The sequence below is a fragment of the Mus pahari genome, chromosome 20 (assembly GCF_900095145.1).
Source record: "Mus pahari chromosome 20, PAHARI_EIJ_v1.1, whole genome shotgun sequence".
In the NCBI taxonomy this organism is placed as follows: Eukaryota; Metazoa; Chordata; class Mammalia; order Rodentia; family Muridae; genus Mus; species Mus pahari.
In genome coordinates this window covers 15,527,188-15,544,741 of record NC_034609.1, presented here as the reverse complement: position 1 = coordinate 15,544,741, position 17,554 = coordinate 15,527,188, and the positions used below count along the sequence as shown (strand labels likewise).

Genomic DNA, 17,554 nt, shown 5'->3' with positions numbered 1-17,554 from the left:
CTAGCACGTGTAGTGCAGCAAAGAAAGCACTGTCTTCAGGAAGCCAGTTACTCTAAGAAGCCACATAGCGACGTGATTCACATAAACATGATGCTGCCTTTAAGGTTTTGTTTGAGATTTTGAATAGTCTGTGACTTGATATGTTTCTTCTTATATTTCTTCTGCTAGGAGTTTATCAAGGGACCCCCTTCAGCCAACTCTTCATATTCAGCTAGATGTAACCCATTTCTGGTATTAGACATTTTACTTGGTGGTGAAAGAGATCTGGATGGGGCATTGGCTCCACCCTTTATTTGGTGACTCCATGAACACTTCTTTCAAATATGTATATATTTTAGGAGGCTTCTAGGGGATAGGTTTCCACATGACCTCTCAGGTAGCCTTTAGTTTTAGTCATCCCTTCCCATGCTCTTTCTCTTCCCTTTTTCATCCACCCCTCCCCATTTAATTCTTCCACTACATCCTCCCTCCTGCCTCTACAACCTAGTAATCCATTTCTCCTTCCTTGAGATATCCTCCCTTCCCCCAAGTCTCTTACTTGGAACATAAACTCTGTGGCCATATATGCCTATTAAACATTTAGAAAGTCATGTGCACATATAAAATTTGTCTTTTGGGTCTGGACTACCTCACTCAGGATTGTTTGGGGTTTTGTTTTTGTTTTGTCTTGTTAGCCCCATCTATTTACCTGAAATGTTCATAATTTTGGTTTTTTTAATAGCTTAGTAATATTCCATTGTGTAATATAGTCATTTTCATATTTATTCATCAGCTGGTGGACATGTAAGCTATTTGTAGTTTCTTTCTTGCTCTTACATATAGAGCAGTGATAAATGTGGATAAGCAAGTCTTTCTTTCTGTGGTAGGATGTAGAGTCCCTGGGTATATGCTCAAGGGTGGTATAACTAGATCTTGACCTAGACCTATTGCCAGCCTCTTAAGAAACTGCCACAATCATTTCCATTGTGGTTGTACAAGTTTGTACTCTCATGAGCAATGAAGAGATGTTCCCTTTCCCAACATCCTTGACAGTATAAGCTTTCATTTGCTTTATTGATCTTGGTAATTCTGACTGGTTTAAGATGAAATCTCAAAGTAGTCTTGATTTGCATTTACCTGATGACTAAGGATGCTGAACATTTAAGTGTTTCTTGGTCATTTTTGTTTCATCCTTTGAAAACTCTCTGCTTCAGTTCTGCAACCCCATTTTTTAAATTGGCTTGTTTTCTTGATGTCAAGGGGTTTTTCATATTTCTTTACATATTTTAAATACAAACCCTCTATCAGATGTGAAATTACTATTTAAAAAAAAAAAGCCATTCTGCTCCTTTACCTTCGCTGTGGTCCTATACCACACACAGCTTCTTAGTGCCACGAGGTCATCCATTTATTAGTTGCTGACTTGGTGCCTGTGCTTTTTCACTGGTCTGTTCAGAAAGTCTTTTCCTGTGCCTATGAGTTTAAGACCATTCCCCAGTTTCCCTTCTGTAAGATTCAGGGTGTCTGGTCCTTGATCCATGTGAACTGAGTTTTATACAGGCTGATAAAGATGGATTAATTTGCATTATTCAACGTGCAGACATCTAGTTTGATCAACACCATTTGCTCAGGGTGCTGCCTTTTCCCCAGTGTATGTTTTTAGATTCTTTGTCAAAACTCAGCGATCTGTAGATATGTGGACTTATATCTGGGTCTTCAATTCCATTGATGGACATGTCTGGTTTTGTGCCAGTACAGTGCTGTTTATATTACTATAGCTCTGTGGTGCAACATGAAACCTGGCATGCTAATACCACCAGCAGTTGGGTTGTTGTTGTTGTTGTTTGTGTTGGGTTGTTTTTTGTTTTTTGTTTTTTTATTCCAGATTATTTTAGCTATACTGCGTTTTTGTGTGTGTATGTTTCCATATGAAGCTGAAATTTGTTTTTCAATTTCTGTGAAGAATTGGGTTGGAATTTTGATGGGGATTGCACTGAATCTGTAGATTGATTTTTGGTAGGATGACCATTCCTACTTTATAAATTCATGAGCATGGGAGATCTTTCCATATTCTATCTTCTTCAGTTTCTTTCTTCCATGTCTTTCATTTGCTCGGTTAGATTTATCCAAACATATATAAGTTGAAGCTGTTAAAAGTGTGGTTTCCCTGATTTCTCTCTCAGCCCCTTTGTTATTTGTGTATACAGGAGAGCTGCTGATTTTTGTGAGTTAATTTTGTATCCAGCTACTTTGCTGGAGGTATTTATCAGCTATAGGAATTTCCCAGTGGAATTTTTAGAGTCATTTAATGTATACTATCATATCATTTACAAATAAAGATACTTAGACTTCTTCCTTCCCAATTTGTATCCCTTTGATCTCCTTCAGTTGCCTTATTGCTGTAGCTAAGACTTCACGTACTTACTATATTGAATAGGTATGGAGAGAGTGGACAGCCGTGTCTTGTTCCTGGTTTAGTGGAATTGCTTTGAATTATTATCCATTTATTATGAAGGAATGTTGGATTTTTGTCAAAGCTGTTTTTGGCCTCTAATGATATAATCATGTGGAGTTTTTGCTTGTCTATATGGTGGATTACATTTATCAATTTATGGATGTTGAGCCATTCCTGCATCTCTAAGATGAAGCCTACTTGATCATAGTGGGTGATCTTTTTGATGTGTTCTAGGATTTGGTTTGCAAGTGTTTTATTGAGAATTTTTGCATCTATTTTCAAAAGGAAAATTAGTTGTAATTCTCTTTACCGTATCTGTATGTGGCTTCAGTAGCAGAGTAACTGTGGCCTTGTAAAACAAATTGGGCAATGCTCCTTCTGCTTATATTTTCTAGAATAATTTGAGGAGTATTGGCATTAACTCTTGTGGTCTGGTAGAATTCTTTTCTAAAATCATCATCTGCCCCTGGGCTTGTTTTGTTGGGAGACTTAATTACTGCCTCTGTTTCACTAGGGGCAATAGGTCTGTTGAAATTGCTTATCTGATGTTGAGTTAACTTTGTAAGTACTGTGTATCAAGAAAATCACCCATTTCTTTTAGATTTTCCAATTTGGTATAGTTTTTTTTTAAGTATGTTCTTATGATTCCCTGGATTTCATCAGTGTCTGTTGTTAAATCTACCTTTCCATGTCTAATTTTGTAAGTTTGGATATTCTCTGTCTTTTAATTTGTATAAAAGTTTGTCAATCTTAATGATTTTCTCAAAGAAACAATTCTTTGCTTCATTGATTCTTTGTATGTTTTAATTCTACTTTATTGATTTCAGCCCTGATATATATATGTCTACTCCTTTTTGGGTGTGGTTGTTTTTTTCTTCTAGAGCTTTCAGATGTGCTGTTAAGTTACTAGCATGAAATCTGATTTTGTTTGTTTGATGGTTTGTTTGTTTGAGACAAGGTTTCTATGAGTGACCCTGGCTGTCTGGAATTTGCCTTGCAGACCAAGCTGGCCAGACAGATCTACCAGCCTCTGCCTCTCAAGTGCTGGGATTATAGGAGTGAGGACCACACCTGGCTTCTCACTTTTTTTTTCTTATAGGCACTTAGTACCGTGAATCTGCCTCTTAGAACAGCCTTCTTTACATATCGTAAGTTTTAATGTGTTGTGCAATCATTTTCAATCAATTCTAGAAAGTTGAATTTCTTAATTTCTCTTAACCCATTTTTATTCAATAATGAATTGTTCAGTTTCCACGAGTTTGTAAGTTTTCTGATGTTGATGATATATAAATTTAATCTTAAATTTTAAATTTAAAAAGTGGTCAGATACGATGCAGGTGCTATTTCAACCTTCTTCTTATATCCATTGAGACTTACTTTGTGTCCAAATATGTGCTCAGTTTTGGAGAAAGTGCCAGGAAGAGTGTATATTCTTTTGTTTTTAGGTGAAATACTCTATAAATATCTGTTAGTACCATTTAGTTTATAACAGTTAGCTCCAACATTTCTGTTTAGTTTTTGTCTGGATGATCTGTCGATTGCTGGGAGCACGGTATTTAAGTCTCCCACTATCAGTGTGTGAGGGTCAATATGTGACTTAACCTGTAGTAGTATTTCATTTGTGAACTTGGGTGCCCTTGTCCTTGATAAGAATTAGATGTTAAGAATTACAATGGCCTCTTGGTGAGGTTTTTTTTTTTTTTCCTTTGATTACTTTATAGTGTCCTTCCCTATCTCTTCTGATTAATTTCGGATTGAAATCTATCTCATAAGATATTAAAAGGGGCCTCACCAGCTTGTTTCTTAGGTCTACTTGTTTGGAACATCTTTTTCCTAACCTTTATCCTGAAGCCTTAATGTTAAGATGTGTTTCTTGGTGCAGCAGAAAGATCGATCCTGTTTTTGCATCCATTTTGTTAGTCTTTTGGCTTTATTGGGGAATTTTCACTGTTGATGTTGAAAGATACCAATGATCAGTGATGCTGATTCCTCTTATGTTGTTGTTGTTGTTGTTGTTGTTATGTTGTTGTTGTTGTTGCTGCTGCTGCTGCTGCTGCTGGTGTGTGTGCGTTTCCATTCTTTTGATTTTTCTGATTTGTGATTATTTATTTCCTGTGTTTTCTTTCATGTGCCTAACCTCTTTAGGTTAATTAGAGAAATCTATTGACTTGTAGGAAGATAATGCTTAAATTTTGCTTTATCATAGAATGCTCATTTTTTTCCCCATCTATGATGTTTGAAGGCTTTATTGGCTATAGTAATTTGTGAAAGCATTTGTGGTCTCTTAGATTCTTTAGCACATCTGTTTGGGCCCTTTTGGTTTATAGAGTCTCCATTGAGAAGTCAGGTATAATTCTAATAGGTCTGCCTTTATATATTTCTGGGTCTTTTTCACTTGTGTCTTTTAATATTCTTTCCTTGTTCTATACATTTAGGGTTTTGATTATTATGTGCTGAGTTGAATTTCTTTCTTTCTTTCTTTCTTTCTTTCTTTCTTTCTTTTTCTCTTTCCTCGTCTATTCGGTGCTCTGTGTGCTTCTTTTACTTTAATAAGAATCGCCTCCTTTAGGTTAGGGAAATTTTCTTCTGTGATTTTGTTGAAAATATTTTCTGTGCCTTTGGCCTGGGCTTCTTCTCCTTCCTCTAGTCATATTATTAGATTTGATTTTTTCATAGTGTCCCAGATCTCTTGGATGTTTTGTGCCAGGATCTTTTTAGATTTAACATTTTCTTTGACCTGGGTATCCATTTCTTCTATCATGTGTTCAATGCCTGAGATTCTCTCTTCCGTCTCTTATATTGTGTGGCTTTTGAGGTTCTTGTACAAGTTTCTAATTTTGTTCATTTTCTGATTTCCCTCAGCTTGGATTTTCTATATTGATTTTATTTCTACTTTCAGGTCTTGAGTATTTTATCCATATCCTTCTGCTGTTTGTGTTTTCATAGATTTCACTAAGGGATTTATCAATCTCCTTCTTATGGACCTCTATCAGATTCATAAAGGCTATTTTAAGGTCCTTGTATTGTGCTTCAGCTATGTTGCAATATTCAGTGCCTACGGTGGTAGCATTTCTGGGCTGTAATGGAAATATTTTGCCCAGGTTATTATTGACTGTGGGTTTTTTGTTGGCATCTAGGCATCTGGGTTTGGGAAGATTGAAATTCTAGGTGCTCATATCCAGTCTTGGTTGTGTTGGGTAGGTGTTTTGTTCCTTGATTTTTGTTGCCCTCTGTGGTTCTTAGGAGAGAGTGGTGACTAGTAGGAAAATCTTCCGGGATTCTGATAGGTGTGACCATGGGGTGGAGGTAGGGGGACGAGTTCTAGGCTAAAAGTACCTAGGTATTGGAACCTGATATGTGGGAATGAGGCTGGATTAGGAGTGAGGGCTTAGGGGGGTCTACAGTACAGGGGATCTGCTTAGTCTCCTGGGAATGAGGACAGAGAGTAAGGAGAGGCCACAACAGGGAGTCTGCTGTAGAGCTGGAGGTGAGACTAGGGGATTGGGTTGGGAGGAGAGAAGGGAGGGTGAAGATCCAATTAAGCTACCTGCTTTCCTAGGTGTGGCCTGTGGGCTCCCAGGGAGTGCCTGCTGCAGCGAGGGGCTAGGATGAAACAATGAGTGGAGTAAAAACAAAAAAAAGTTTGGAGGGGAAGATCTATGTTTTCTATTTGTGGGAACAGGGAGGGGGCAAGGCAGCAGCAGGGAGCCTGCAACAGAGCTGGGGGTGCAAAGGGAAGATTGGATTTGGAGGAGAAGAAAGAGAGGTGAAGATCTGCAGTTAGCCTACTCCTTTCCCTGGCCTGTGAGTCAGACATTCCCAGAGAATGCTTGCTGGTGTTGGAGGCTGGGGTCATAGAATGAGTCGGAGGAAGGAAGGATGGAGGAAAAGGTCTCTGTACTCTATTGGAAATAGAGTCAGAAAGGAAGGGAGACCTCAGTAGATGCTCTGCTGCAGAGTTGGGGAGAAGACTAGGGGATTGGACCTGGAGAACTGGTGGGTGAGGTGAAGATCCAGCTAGGCACCTGCTTCCCTAGCCTTTGGGCTCCCAGGGCCCCACTGTGATTCCTAAAATAACGAAGCTTCATGCAGACATTAGAAAATGATTTTCATAATTTTCAGGAATATTTGAGTTAATGGATAAGGAAAAGCATGCTGCAGGAACTATCCAAGTTATATTGAAGTGGAAATTTACCTACTTTCCACCAAGTGGATCAATAACCACTGAAGACCTTGGAAAGTTCATTTGCAGAGAAGAGCCAGAGGCTGTCCAGAGACTACCTCCAACGTCCTCAGATGTTACATCAGTTGTAGTGAGTAACAATGACTTTTGATTTCATTTAAAATACTTGAATATAAACTCAATACCCAAATAATTGCACCTAAAACTAGCCGAAGTCTCATCTAAAATGTAATGGTTATTATAGTCTGACATATTGTTTTATTTTAGGCACCAAAACCTAAACCAAGACAGCGTTTAAAATTTATGGACAAAAAGGTCTCTTTTGCGGATACCATGTCACATCCAAGTCCTGTAAGTAATAAATACCAATTTCCCTTTCCTGTATCAAGTACCGGAGAGGATAGACTATACTGTACCTTTGACATAGGCAGAGACAGTAAGCACAGCCCGTCTTTACTGTGGTACAAGGTTGTAGTGTTTGATATTGTTCCATGACCCTATATCCCTTTCCAGATTCCCACTGAGTTTCTAGATCTTACACCGTCAAACATGTACCTTCCTAAAACCATGTAATGAATACAAAATAACATACATGATTTTTCCCATTAATTCAAGGAGACTTCTCCTCCCCCTAAAGATATAAAAGACAATTCTCCAGAAGTGGGACCAAAACCAGAAAATAGTATGTCAGCTGTTACGTATCCTTCCAAGGTATGCCTTTGTATTAAAATTATTTTGAAAGGTTTATTTTGGGACTTAAAGGGCTTTGTCTTGTGTGTTAGACATGATTAAGGAAATCATAGCATTTCCCCTACATTTGAATATGACTTTTTACCCCTCTAAGAGTGCTTGGGACTAAGCTCAGGTTTTCTGCTAGAACCATGCATGCCCTTAAATGACGAGCCATCTCTCCTGCTCCCAAACTCTTTTATTAATATATNTNTTTTTTCAGGAAATCACATGGAGTCTGTTGATGAACTCCCTATTTTCACACAATAATGTGGGACTCTGTAGGGTTAAAGGATGGAACCTCTCTGTTTAGACAGATGTCTTTTGCCTCTCCACAGTACATGCTATTTTGTAAGAAGCTGAGGTACTAGAGAAGTCAATGCAGGACATATCTTTGCCTTGTGACTGACTTGTCTTCTATACTATAGGCACTTAAATTCTTCATTATAATCTGAGAAGAAAGGAATTGCAAATAATTGTGAATATTTTAAAGGATCATAGTGTTTTCCTGCAAAGTTATCCTAATTCTACTCACCTACAGACTATCATCTTGTAAAATGCATGTCATGGCCAAATAATAACCTATATAAAATAAAAATTGAATTGTTAGATTGTAAAAAAAAAAAAAAAAAAAGAATATGACTTTTTTATGATAGAAATATTTTTTTAATAATAAATTCAATATATATGGTTATTCATATATTGATAGGAAATACATATGTTTATAAACTAAAAATCAATGTAAAAGTCATTTTGAAATTAATACATATTTTATTGTTTTGTTTAATTCTGTTGAGACAGGATTTTTTGTATGCCAGGCTGGTCTCAAACTCACTGTGTATCTATGGATGACTTTGGATGTGTATCCTCCAGCTTCTACCTCCATGTGATAGTATTACAGACATGTACTACCACACCAGGCTAAATGAAATCATTCATTCTTAATGTATATTTAGATTTTTATTGACCTGTGTGTTTTCATCTGTTTATATAACCTAAGTGACTATTTTCTAGGGAGTCTTTAATAACTGTGTAGCATATCTCCACGTGTTTTGTTGAGTAGCGATGGTGGTTGTAGAGGTAGAGGTGATAGAGATAGAAATGGAAGTGGTGGTGGTGGTAATAGTACTGGTAGTGGTGGTGGTAATAGTATTGGTAGTGGTGGTGGAGGAGGAGGAAGAGACATGGTGGTGGCAGTGGCGGTGGCGATGGTGATTTAGAGACAGAAGCTCACCTGTAGCTCAGAGTGGCTCAGAACTCACTTCTTCTTTCAGCCCATGCTGGTCTCAAATTGTTGGAATCTTCCGCCTTTTGAGTGCTGGGATTATCAGGCTAAGACACCATACCCAGCTATATACCTGTGTAATCGAGTCTCAAATGTACATTATATTATTCAAGTGCTTCAGCAAGAACGCTGTAAGACCCAACAAATATAGCACTGTGCTTCTCTTCTGCATGTTTCAGGAAAGCGGTGTGGCTAAGGTAGAAGAAAATGTGGGGGAAATGCAACAAGGGAAAGAAGACGACATCTCTTTGCTATCTGAGGGCCAGCTTGCATCACAAAGCGTGGCTTCCTCTGAAGATGAAACAGAAATAACTGAAGAATTGGAGCCAGAAGGTGACTTTTCTGTTAAAACTGTCATTGTTTAGCAGACTCTGCTTTGCATTCTCTGCGAGGGCATGCCTGCCACACACACACACACACACACACACACACACACACACACGTCACTCAGTAGTGACTCCACCTCGTGATGCTCGCCTCTTGGCAGAAGTGGTAGGTGCAAGTCTCTCTCTTCTTAGGTCAGCTTGGGGCTCCTGCATCGAATACAAGTTTATTTTGCATGTGTATGTACATGTATGCATGCTACACACATATTTGGAAGTCAGATAACTGCTTTTGCAGGTAGGTTCTCTCCTTTCATGTAGGTTCCAGGTGTCAACTTCAAGTCATCAGGCTTGGTGACAGGCTCCTTTATCCACTGAACCATCTTGCCGGCTCCTATATGCTATTTTAATTGGGAAGCTAGTGCCACAGAATTAAATGTCAAATACCAAAATTTGTAGTTTAAACATGTATATAGTTTATCGTATATGTGTTTTTACCATAATAGAACTGTATTTTTTAATTCTTAAAAGTAAGGAAGGGTAGCATTGATTTTTTTTTTTACACAGTATTTTGTATAAGCCATTGGAAAATATCTGCTATGTGATAACAGATGTGGGCTTGGCTTTATGAAAGCTTGGATGCCATATCAGAGCTGGGCTGTGTGTCAGTCCCCACTTCCCACCCCCACCGTCTTTGTGCATTACTTGCCAGACACTCTAGCAGGTACCCAGTGCCTCTCAGACTTAACTACTAAGTAGATAAAAATTCATACGGCAACATAAAACAATGCGTAGGAGGGAAATTGATGACCCTACTGTAGGACGACAATAACTAGTTGAATCTAGCCTTGGATAGATGTCTTATGTCTCGTGTTCAATTGCATGGATAGGAAAAGGCCAGCTCTCGCTATGTAGCCACAGCTGCAGATGGCCTAGTGACACAGTTTCATCTGCTTCCTGTTGAGGTGAAAAACAGAAAGAATTGTGGATGGTATAGAAAGACTTTGTCACAGTACAGTTTTGTTAAAAAGCACACCACTGCTATGGCATAGTCCTGCTTCCATATACTGCCCTGTAAGATATATGCATGGCATGAGTGGTGATACTATACCTTGGCATAGACCCGTGCAGGCTGCTGGCTGGTTAGTCAGCACAGATGTGCATAGCATCCCTCAAACACACAGTGACCCATAAAGGAAGGAAAAGGTGAACATTAGGACATTCGACTTCTCATTGACGTTGTTCACAATGGCATCGATAAATTTTCAACAGTAGTTAACCATATTCTGATTTTACTAATTTTTTTAGGCTAATACACAAAGTAATGGATTTCCTCACTACATCTCCATACCTATATGTCATTCATTATACCTTGCTTTCATTCATTTTCCTCCCCTTCCTTCAGTCTTTGATATTTTTTCCATTGAAATAGTTCCTGTTTTTAAAAGAAAGAACAGTCCACCTTCCCTGTGTAGGCATTAGCAGCCCACCTTCCCTGTGCAGGCATTAGCTATACTTGCTCTTAATTGTGCTCTCTACTTGTGAATGAAATAAAGCTTGAATGTTTTCAGGTTTGTTTTCTACCACCATATATGGAAATTTATAAAACTGCTTCTAGTTTAAAAGTACAGTAAACAGAACATTGAAAGATCTGGACTTTATTATGCTTAGTAATTTCTTCAGTTGTTTAAAAGAAGTACAGCTATAAAGAGGGAAAAAGAGGGACTGGGGAGTGGACTCAGTGGGAACAGGTGCTTGCCACCAGCCCCAAGAGCCTGGGTTTCATTCTCCAAACTCACACAATGGAAGGGGAGAACTGACTCCCACAAGCTGTCCTCTGACCTCCACACGTGTAGTGGCCCTGAAACACACACAGAGAGAGAAAGAGAGAGAGACAGAGAGGTGGGGGAGAGGAGAGAGAGAACAGACAACTAAAGAAAATTTTAAGAGAAAAAAGCCACATCTTTTACCTTACACTTCATTAGTTTTCAGGTCATATTTTCCTTTCCTAACGCATACACGCAAATGTCCTTGGCAGCTGAAAGTGATAGAGCTGGCTGTTGAGTTGTTCGTCTGTACTGTACTTATGTACAATACATAGATTGGCTGACCTGAGTAAATGTCACCTCATGTTTTCTGACAGATGAAGACAGATCAGCTTCGGACAGTGATGACTGTATCATTCCAAGTTCTGTCTCCACGAATACCAAACAGGTGAGTACCTCCATGCCAGATGCAGTGTTCTAAACTACGGCTGACTTCCGTTCTCAGCATAAATGGAAATTTAAGGCAAAAATGTTTCTGGAAAAATTTTAATGTGTCTCCTGCAAGACAGTTGTACTGATACAATTTCTCTATGTGTTTATGTGTGTACATGGACATGTTTATATGTGTGTGTGGACATGTTTATATGAAGGCACATGTTTGTACATATGTGTAGAGGTGAGAGATCAACCTCAGGGGCCTTCCTCACTAACTCTGTATCTTGTTTTGTAAGAGGTCTCTTTCTGGACCTGCCAGTTGGGCCAGACTATCTGGCAAGCATGCCCCAAGGATCTTCTTATCTCCATTTCCCTAGTGCTGGGTTAGAGAATTACACAGCAAGCACTAACCTACTGAAACACATCCCCAGCCCCATCTTTATTTGTATTATGAAATAGACCTCAGCATGTAAGCATCACTTCTTTCAAGAATACCTGGTATTCTTAAAATAAGAATTTAAGGATACCTGGTATTCTTGTTTTCAACACTGGTAGAATGATCCACTTCTTGCTAAAACCAGCCAACTTCCCTTCCATTTTCTTTACATAAAAATACATTAAAGTAGATCTGCATCTCAGAGACTACAACTGTGAGATTGCATTGAAACTATAAAAGCACATCTACTTAGCTTCATAGAGTATTCAAATCTAAATATATCTATCGATAAACTGTTATTTCACTCCTGACAAATTTAATTACTCAGGAAATAATTAAACATGTCCAAGAATTCTTTGGTTTGTATCACATTGTTGAAATATAGTATATATACTGAAACAATGAAATGAAAATTATATTTTAAAATATAAATGGGAGATTTCTTGCATATATCATTTTTATCATGAAGGGAAGAGAAAGGTTTTATAAAGTCAATGTAAATAGCACAAGCAGGTTTTACATGCCTAAGTCCCTAACATTCAGAAGAATGGGGCAGGAAAAGCACAAGTTCAAGCCTTGCCTCAAAGAAAGAAGCAAGGCAGTCAGCTGCTCCAGTGGGTAGTGGGTCCTGAAGCCATTGTGTTCAATCCCTGGATCCCACATGGAAGGAAAACACAGACTCCTGCAAGTTGTCCTCTCCACACACATGCCACGGCACACAGAGCCACACATCCATACACACACAAGAAATAAATATGTAACGATTGTTTTTCAGGAAAGAGACAGGATCCGTGGGTGTGGTTCAGTGGTCAAACACTTGCCAGGCATTCAAGGTCTAGATTCTCATCACTAGAGCCAAAATGAGGAAAGCAAGGATGGAGGGACCAAGGGAGGGAGAGAGAGAATGAAAAGGCTTAGCACTCTCTCCTCATCTGTAGTAACTCCCCTGGATATTTTATTTTATTTTTAGAATTCCTGCTTTATTGAAAAAATCCAATACTTCATTTTAACTCCTCTTTCACATATTCTAAGCGTGATGTCTCTGTAAAACAAAGCTACGACCATAGCATATTTGTTACAATGCCTCTGTGAAACAAAGGTAGACATTTGTGTGTGTGTGTGTGTGTGTGTGTGTGTGTGTGTGTGTGTGTGTGTGATATGTGTGCATGTAGAGATCAAAGGCTGATATTAGATGTTTTCATCACTCTCCACCTTATTTAAAACCATGGTCTCTCTGAACCTGGAGCTCACTGATAGGCTAGACTGTTTGCCCAGTGACACTAAGAATCTGTCTACCTGGGTCCACCTCCCCAGTGAGGTTACAGGGACCTGCTGCTGCAGTCAGGGTTTTACATGGCTACTGGGGATCCGAACCCAGGTCCTCATGATCACTCAGCCCCAGATACATAGTATGTGTGTGAATAAAGAAAAAAAAATCTCATCTTTCTAAAGTTGCATTACTGTAATTAGCATATAATTACCACTTATATTAATATGATCCAACCTGTGGTAACCTCATATGTATGTGGAATTTTCATTGCTCAAAACTGATAAATCAAAGAAGGAATTTTATATATGCTTATCTGAGCAGTTTTAATTATAGTGCTCAGTTAAATTTAATATTTTTTCTTAATCAAATACTAAACTGTTCAATAATCTTATCAAACCAGTGAATAGAAATTCTCAACCTACTATTAGAACTGATAATAATATCAGTAAGCAAATAAGCTTTCTGTGTGAAGTTTGGTTTTATAGTTATAAGCACAAGTAATGGATGGATGGATGGATGGATGGATGGATGGATGGAATGATTAAATCAATAGATAATAGATAGATGGGTAGATGGATGGATAGGCAAATGGACAGATGAACAGACAGTCAGTTGATAGATAAAAAAGATTTACTATAAGACTTGGCTACTGTAATAGAGGTCTTCAGTCAGCAAGCTAGTGATTCAGAATGGATTATGTATTGCCAGACTTAGTCAAAGGCCTGTGAGAACTAGGACATCCACTGGTATGCATTCTTATCTGAAAGCCAGCAGGCTCAAGAATCTAATCTGCTTCAGGCCAAGTGTGAGGGCCTGTCCATTTTGATGACTCACTAGCACAAGGAGCTCCCTTTGTTTGTTTTTTCATTGTGTGTGTGTGTGTGTGTGTGTGTGTGTGTGTGTGTGTGTGTGTGTTTGTGTGTGAGATTTTTGAGACAGGGTCTCATTGTGTAGCTCTGACTATCCTGAACTCACTTTAGAGACCAGGATGGCCTTGAACTCAGAAATTTTATTGCCTCTACCTTCCAAGTGCTGGGATTAAAGATGTGCATCACCATGCCCAGCACGGAGCTCCCTCTTCAGCCTCTGGTGCCAGTGTCCCTTGGACTGATTGAACAGAGCCCACCCACATTAGGGAGATTAGTTGGCTTTATTGAGTCTACCTAGATTTTAAGCTATCCAGGAGAACATCAGAGATACTCAGTTGTCAAGTCATGAATTATTCCACAAGCATTATGAATTGACTAAATGTCTGGGTACCTATGGCTTAATCAGGTTGGCAAGTAAATTCAACCATCACAGCATTTCACTAAGAACCTTCCATTTGTCATGTCTGAATGTTTGATTTTTTTTTTTTATCTCAGTAGTTTATTCTGTAAGACAGTGCCTACTTCAACCTGATTTTTTTGTTACATAAATGATTTAGTCTTTGAATACAAGAATATAAGAAATGAGATAGTGAATCAATGCTGGGTCTATCGGGACAGTAATGCAAGAGTATATTTATCTTGTCAGTTTATAAACAGCATGCTGTAAGCCAGGGATTCACTGCCTACCATGGTAGTCAACACAGTACCAGGCTCCTGCTTTTTTTGTTGTTGTTGTTTTGTTTTGTTTTGTTTTTCGAGGCGGGGTTTCTCTGTATAGCCCTGGCTGCCCTGGAACTCATGCTGTAGACCAGACTGGCCTCGAACTCAGAAATCTGCCTGCCTCTGCCTCCCGAGTGCTGGGATTAAAGGCATGCGCCACCACACCCAGCTCAGGCTCCTGCTTTTAGGAAACCTCTCTACTGATCCAGAAGATGTGCTAGTGTTCAGCCAACTAGTGTTAATAATTCATCAGTTAGATTGTAAATAATACCAAGAGTCCATATCAAAACTGAGTCAGTCAACACTTAAATTCCTTAGCTACTTTTAACCTACCTTCTCATTCTTCAAATGAGTAAACTGTGATCTTAAAAGAAAGAAACTGCCTACAGCCGTTTCCTTAGTTAAGGATGTTGAAAGGAAGAATCCACTTGAAGTGTTCTAAGATTAGAAATTTAGCAATCCTAAAGGACATGTATGCAATGAGCTGGCATGCCCACCTTCTTCCCTTTCAGTCCTTTAGCTGACTTTATCTGCTTCATTTTATATATGTGAGAACATTTTGCTTTCTTCAGACACACCAGAAGAGGGCATTAGATCCCATTACAGATGGTTGTGAGCCACCATGCGGATGCTGGGAATTGAACTCAGGACCTCTGGTAGAACAGTCAGTGCTCTTAACTGCTGAGCCATCTCTCCACCCCTGCTTCATTTTCTTGTTGGCCAAAGATATTCACATGAAAATGCCCATCCCGAGGGAATAGACCAGATTAGTCACATCTAACCTCTGGACTATTAACACCCTGCATCCCACAGTAAAGAGGGTCCTACTGTAGCTGTGCCATCTCAAAGACAAAAGAAAATTGATATTCACATGGAGTACAGTAAGGGATGTGAGAATGCACCACACTGGAGCCACTCTTTGAGCAGGCCTCATTTACAATGCAGTGGAACAACAGATACTTTGGATGTTGGCCTAAAGTAGACAACAGGGTAGTGTGGCAGTTAATCTTACTTTGAAAACATTATCCATCATCTTTAATTAACCTTGAATGAAGAGAAAAGGTTTTTCTATTTTTTACAATCCCAGACCATCAAAGCAGCACATTTGAAAATGTTTGAAAACATTGCTGAATGTCACTTGAATAGGAACTGCTCCTGGCATCTCCTGGGCAGAGGTCATGGCTTAAACTAAACGTGCTGCAATGTGCAAGACCCACAACAAACAGCTCTCCAACTTAGTTGGCCAGTGCAGTTTCAATTTGCTGTCCCAAATACAATTCCTGGGGAAGTATTGACGCTTCACCTCCAGGGCAGTGGTGTTAAGAGCTGAGGCCTGAAGAGGTTGGCTGGACTCTAAGATCATAAATAAGATTAGCACTCATCTAAAAAGGCAGGAAGAAAGGGAGTGCCTCTGCTCCCTGCCACAAGAGAGCACAGTGTCCCCCTCTGGAGGACACATCAAGGCTTCATCAGACACAGAGCAGACACCAGACCCACTGGCAGGCACCTTGACCTTGACCTCCTTACCCTTTGGAACTGTGCAAATGGTTTCAGCAATTATAAATTCCCCATCTGTAACATTTGTGAAAATGGACTAAGACAGTATATGCATATTTCCTATTGATTGTGTCATTTTTTCCTAAATGCTACTTTAGCAAATCATTTAATGTGAAAATGGGACCTTTTTAAAACTGTAATGATTACAAAAATCATAGACAATTATATATCCTTTATCCAGGTCTACATATTGTTGGCATTTTGCTACATTTGTTCTGCCCTTACATATATGTTAATATATGTGTTTGTTTATAATAAATACATCCTTTTTTATATAGAACTGCTAGGAACCATTTCAGAACTGAAAAAAAAAAATTGGCCTTTCACCTCTAAGAACTTCGCAGTAACAAGAGAATGTTGTTATGTAATTCTGAGTACTAAGATAAAACAAACTCTATTCCTCCAATTCACTCTCATCTGTAATTAGATGTTTGTGGGGGTTTCCCCATACACCAAGGACTTCTTCAAAAAGCACCAGATAAATGGCCTCTAACTTGCTTCAGTTCTGACAAATCTATAAACATTATCAGAAGCTACAATTTAAGGGAACAGTCTCCCAGGACTGAACCTGCATTCTAGATACCTAGCTCAATCCAAGTGTCTTACCTGTGCTTCTGAAAACAAACTGGGATCCCAACAACTCTGGTAGATTCAATTAACTCACTTTAAATTAAATCATTTAATGTGAAAATGGAATCTTTTTAAAACTGTAATGATTACAAAAATCTGGTAAATGTAATGATTTACATTACACTTATTTGTTTTTACTGTCCATATTGTATGTAGGTGAAGACACTTAGGACAGGCTGTTTAAGGAAATGTATGGCCTTCCATGCCTGAGCCCACCATGCTAGAGGGCTCCATAGCTCCTCTGCTGTCTCAGAGATCTGCACTTTTACAGCTTGGAGCATTGTATTCGACCTCTGTTACATAGGTATGATGAATTAAATCATTAGCCGATGATAGGTTGACCCTCAGTCCCCTGACATTTCTGGAGGTTATGAAGTATGACCAAAAGTCAAAACTCTTTAATCCAACTTGTTTGGGGGGAGCACCCTAAAAACACCTAGTCATCTCACCAGGAGCAGAAGACCATTATCACATGGGGTACTTCAGAAATGAGGTTGGGGTTGGTGTTTGATTGGTTTCAGTTCTTGGGTTTTCCCAGCATATCATGTGACAGGGGAAAGTGTCATTTTGCTGAATTATTGATGGCATTAACTTTGGTTGAAGTATTGTGTCACCAGTAGTAGTAGCAATAGTAGCGGTAGTAGTAGTTGTTGTTGTTGTTGATGATGTGTTTAGAAAAAGATAAAGAGAGAGTGGATATGTTTCGTGGATGTGTGGTAAGGTATTGGGGAAAGGGGTGCCTCTGCGGGCACATGCTGAGGCAGCCCTTCCTCCTGAGGGACGAGCCACATGGTTCAGTATAGAATAGAATAGAGTTTATTCAGGGCATAGGGAGTTGAGAGGATAGGAAAGGCAGAGAGAGAGAGAGAGAGAGAGAGAGAGAGAGAGAGAGAGAGAGAGAGAGAGAGAGAGAGAGA

At 39.0% G+C, this 17,554-nt stretch overlaps 1 protein-coding gene across 3 annotated transcripts in view; it reads left to right on the top strand.

Annotated features, from left to right (window-relative positions):
* The window catches only part of Rpgrip1l (RPGRIP1 like), a 96,226-nt gene that overhangs the window by 52,453 nt on the left and 26,219 nt on the right, over positions 1–17,554 (top strand). For 2 of the 3 annotated variants that reach the window (XM_021220360.2, XM_029532585.1), the window contains 5 exons: positions 6,557–6,747; positions 6,885–6,968; positions 7,233–7,328; positions 8,811–8,964; positions 11,098–11,168. In XM_021220360.2, the coding sequence (XP_021076019.1) occupies positions 6,557–6,747; positions 6,885–6,968; positions 7,233–7,328; positions 8,811–8,964; positions 11,098–11,168 (596 nt within the window). The remainder of the gene's footprint in view (positions 1–6,556; positions 6,748–6,884; positions 6,969–7,232; positions 7,329–8,810; positions 8,965–11,097; positions 11,169–17,554) is intronic. The other variant, XM_029532588.1, reaches the window with a different exon arrangement.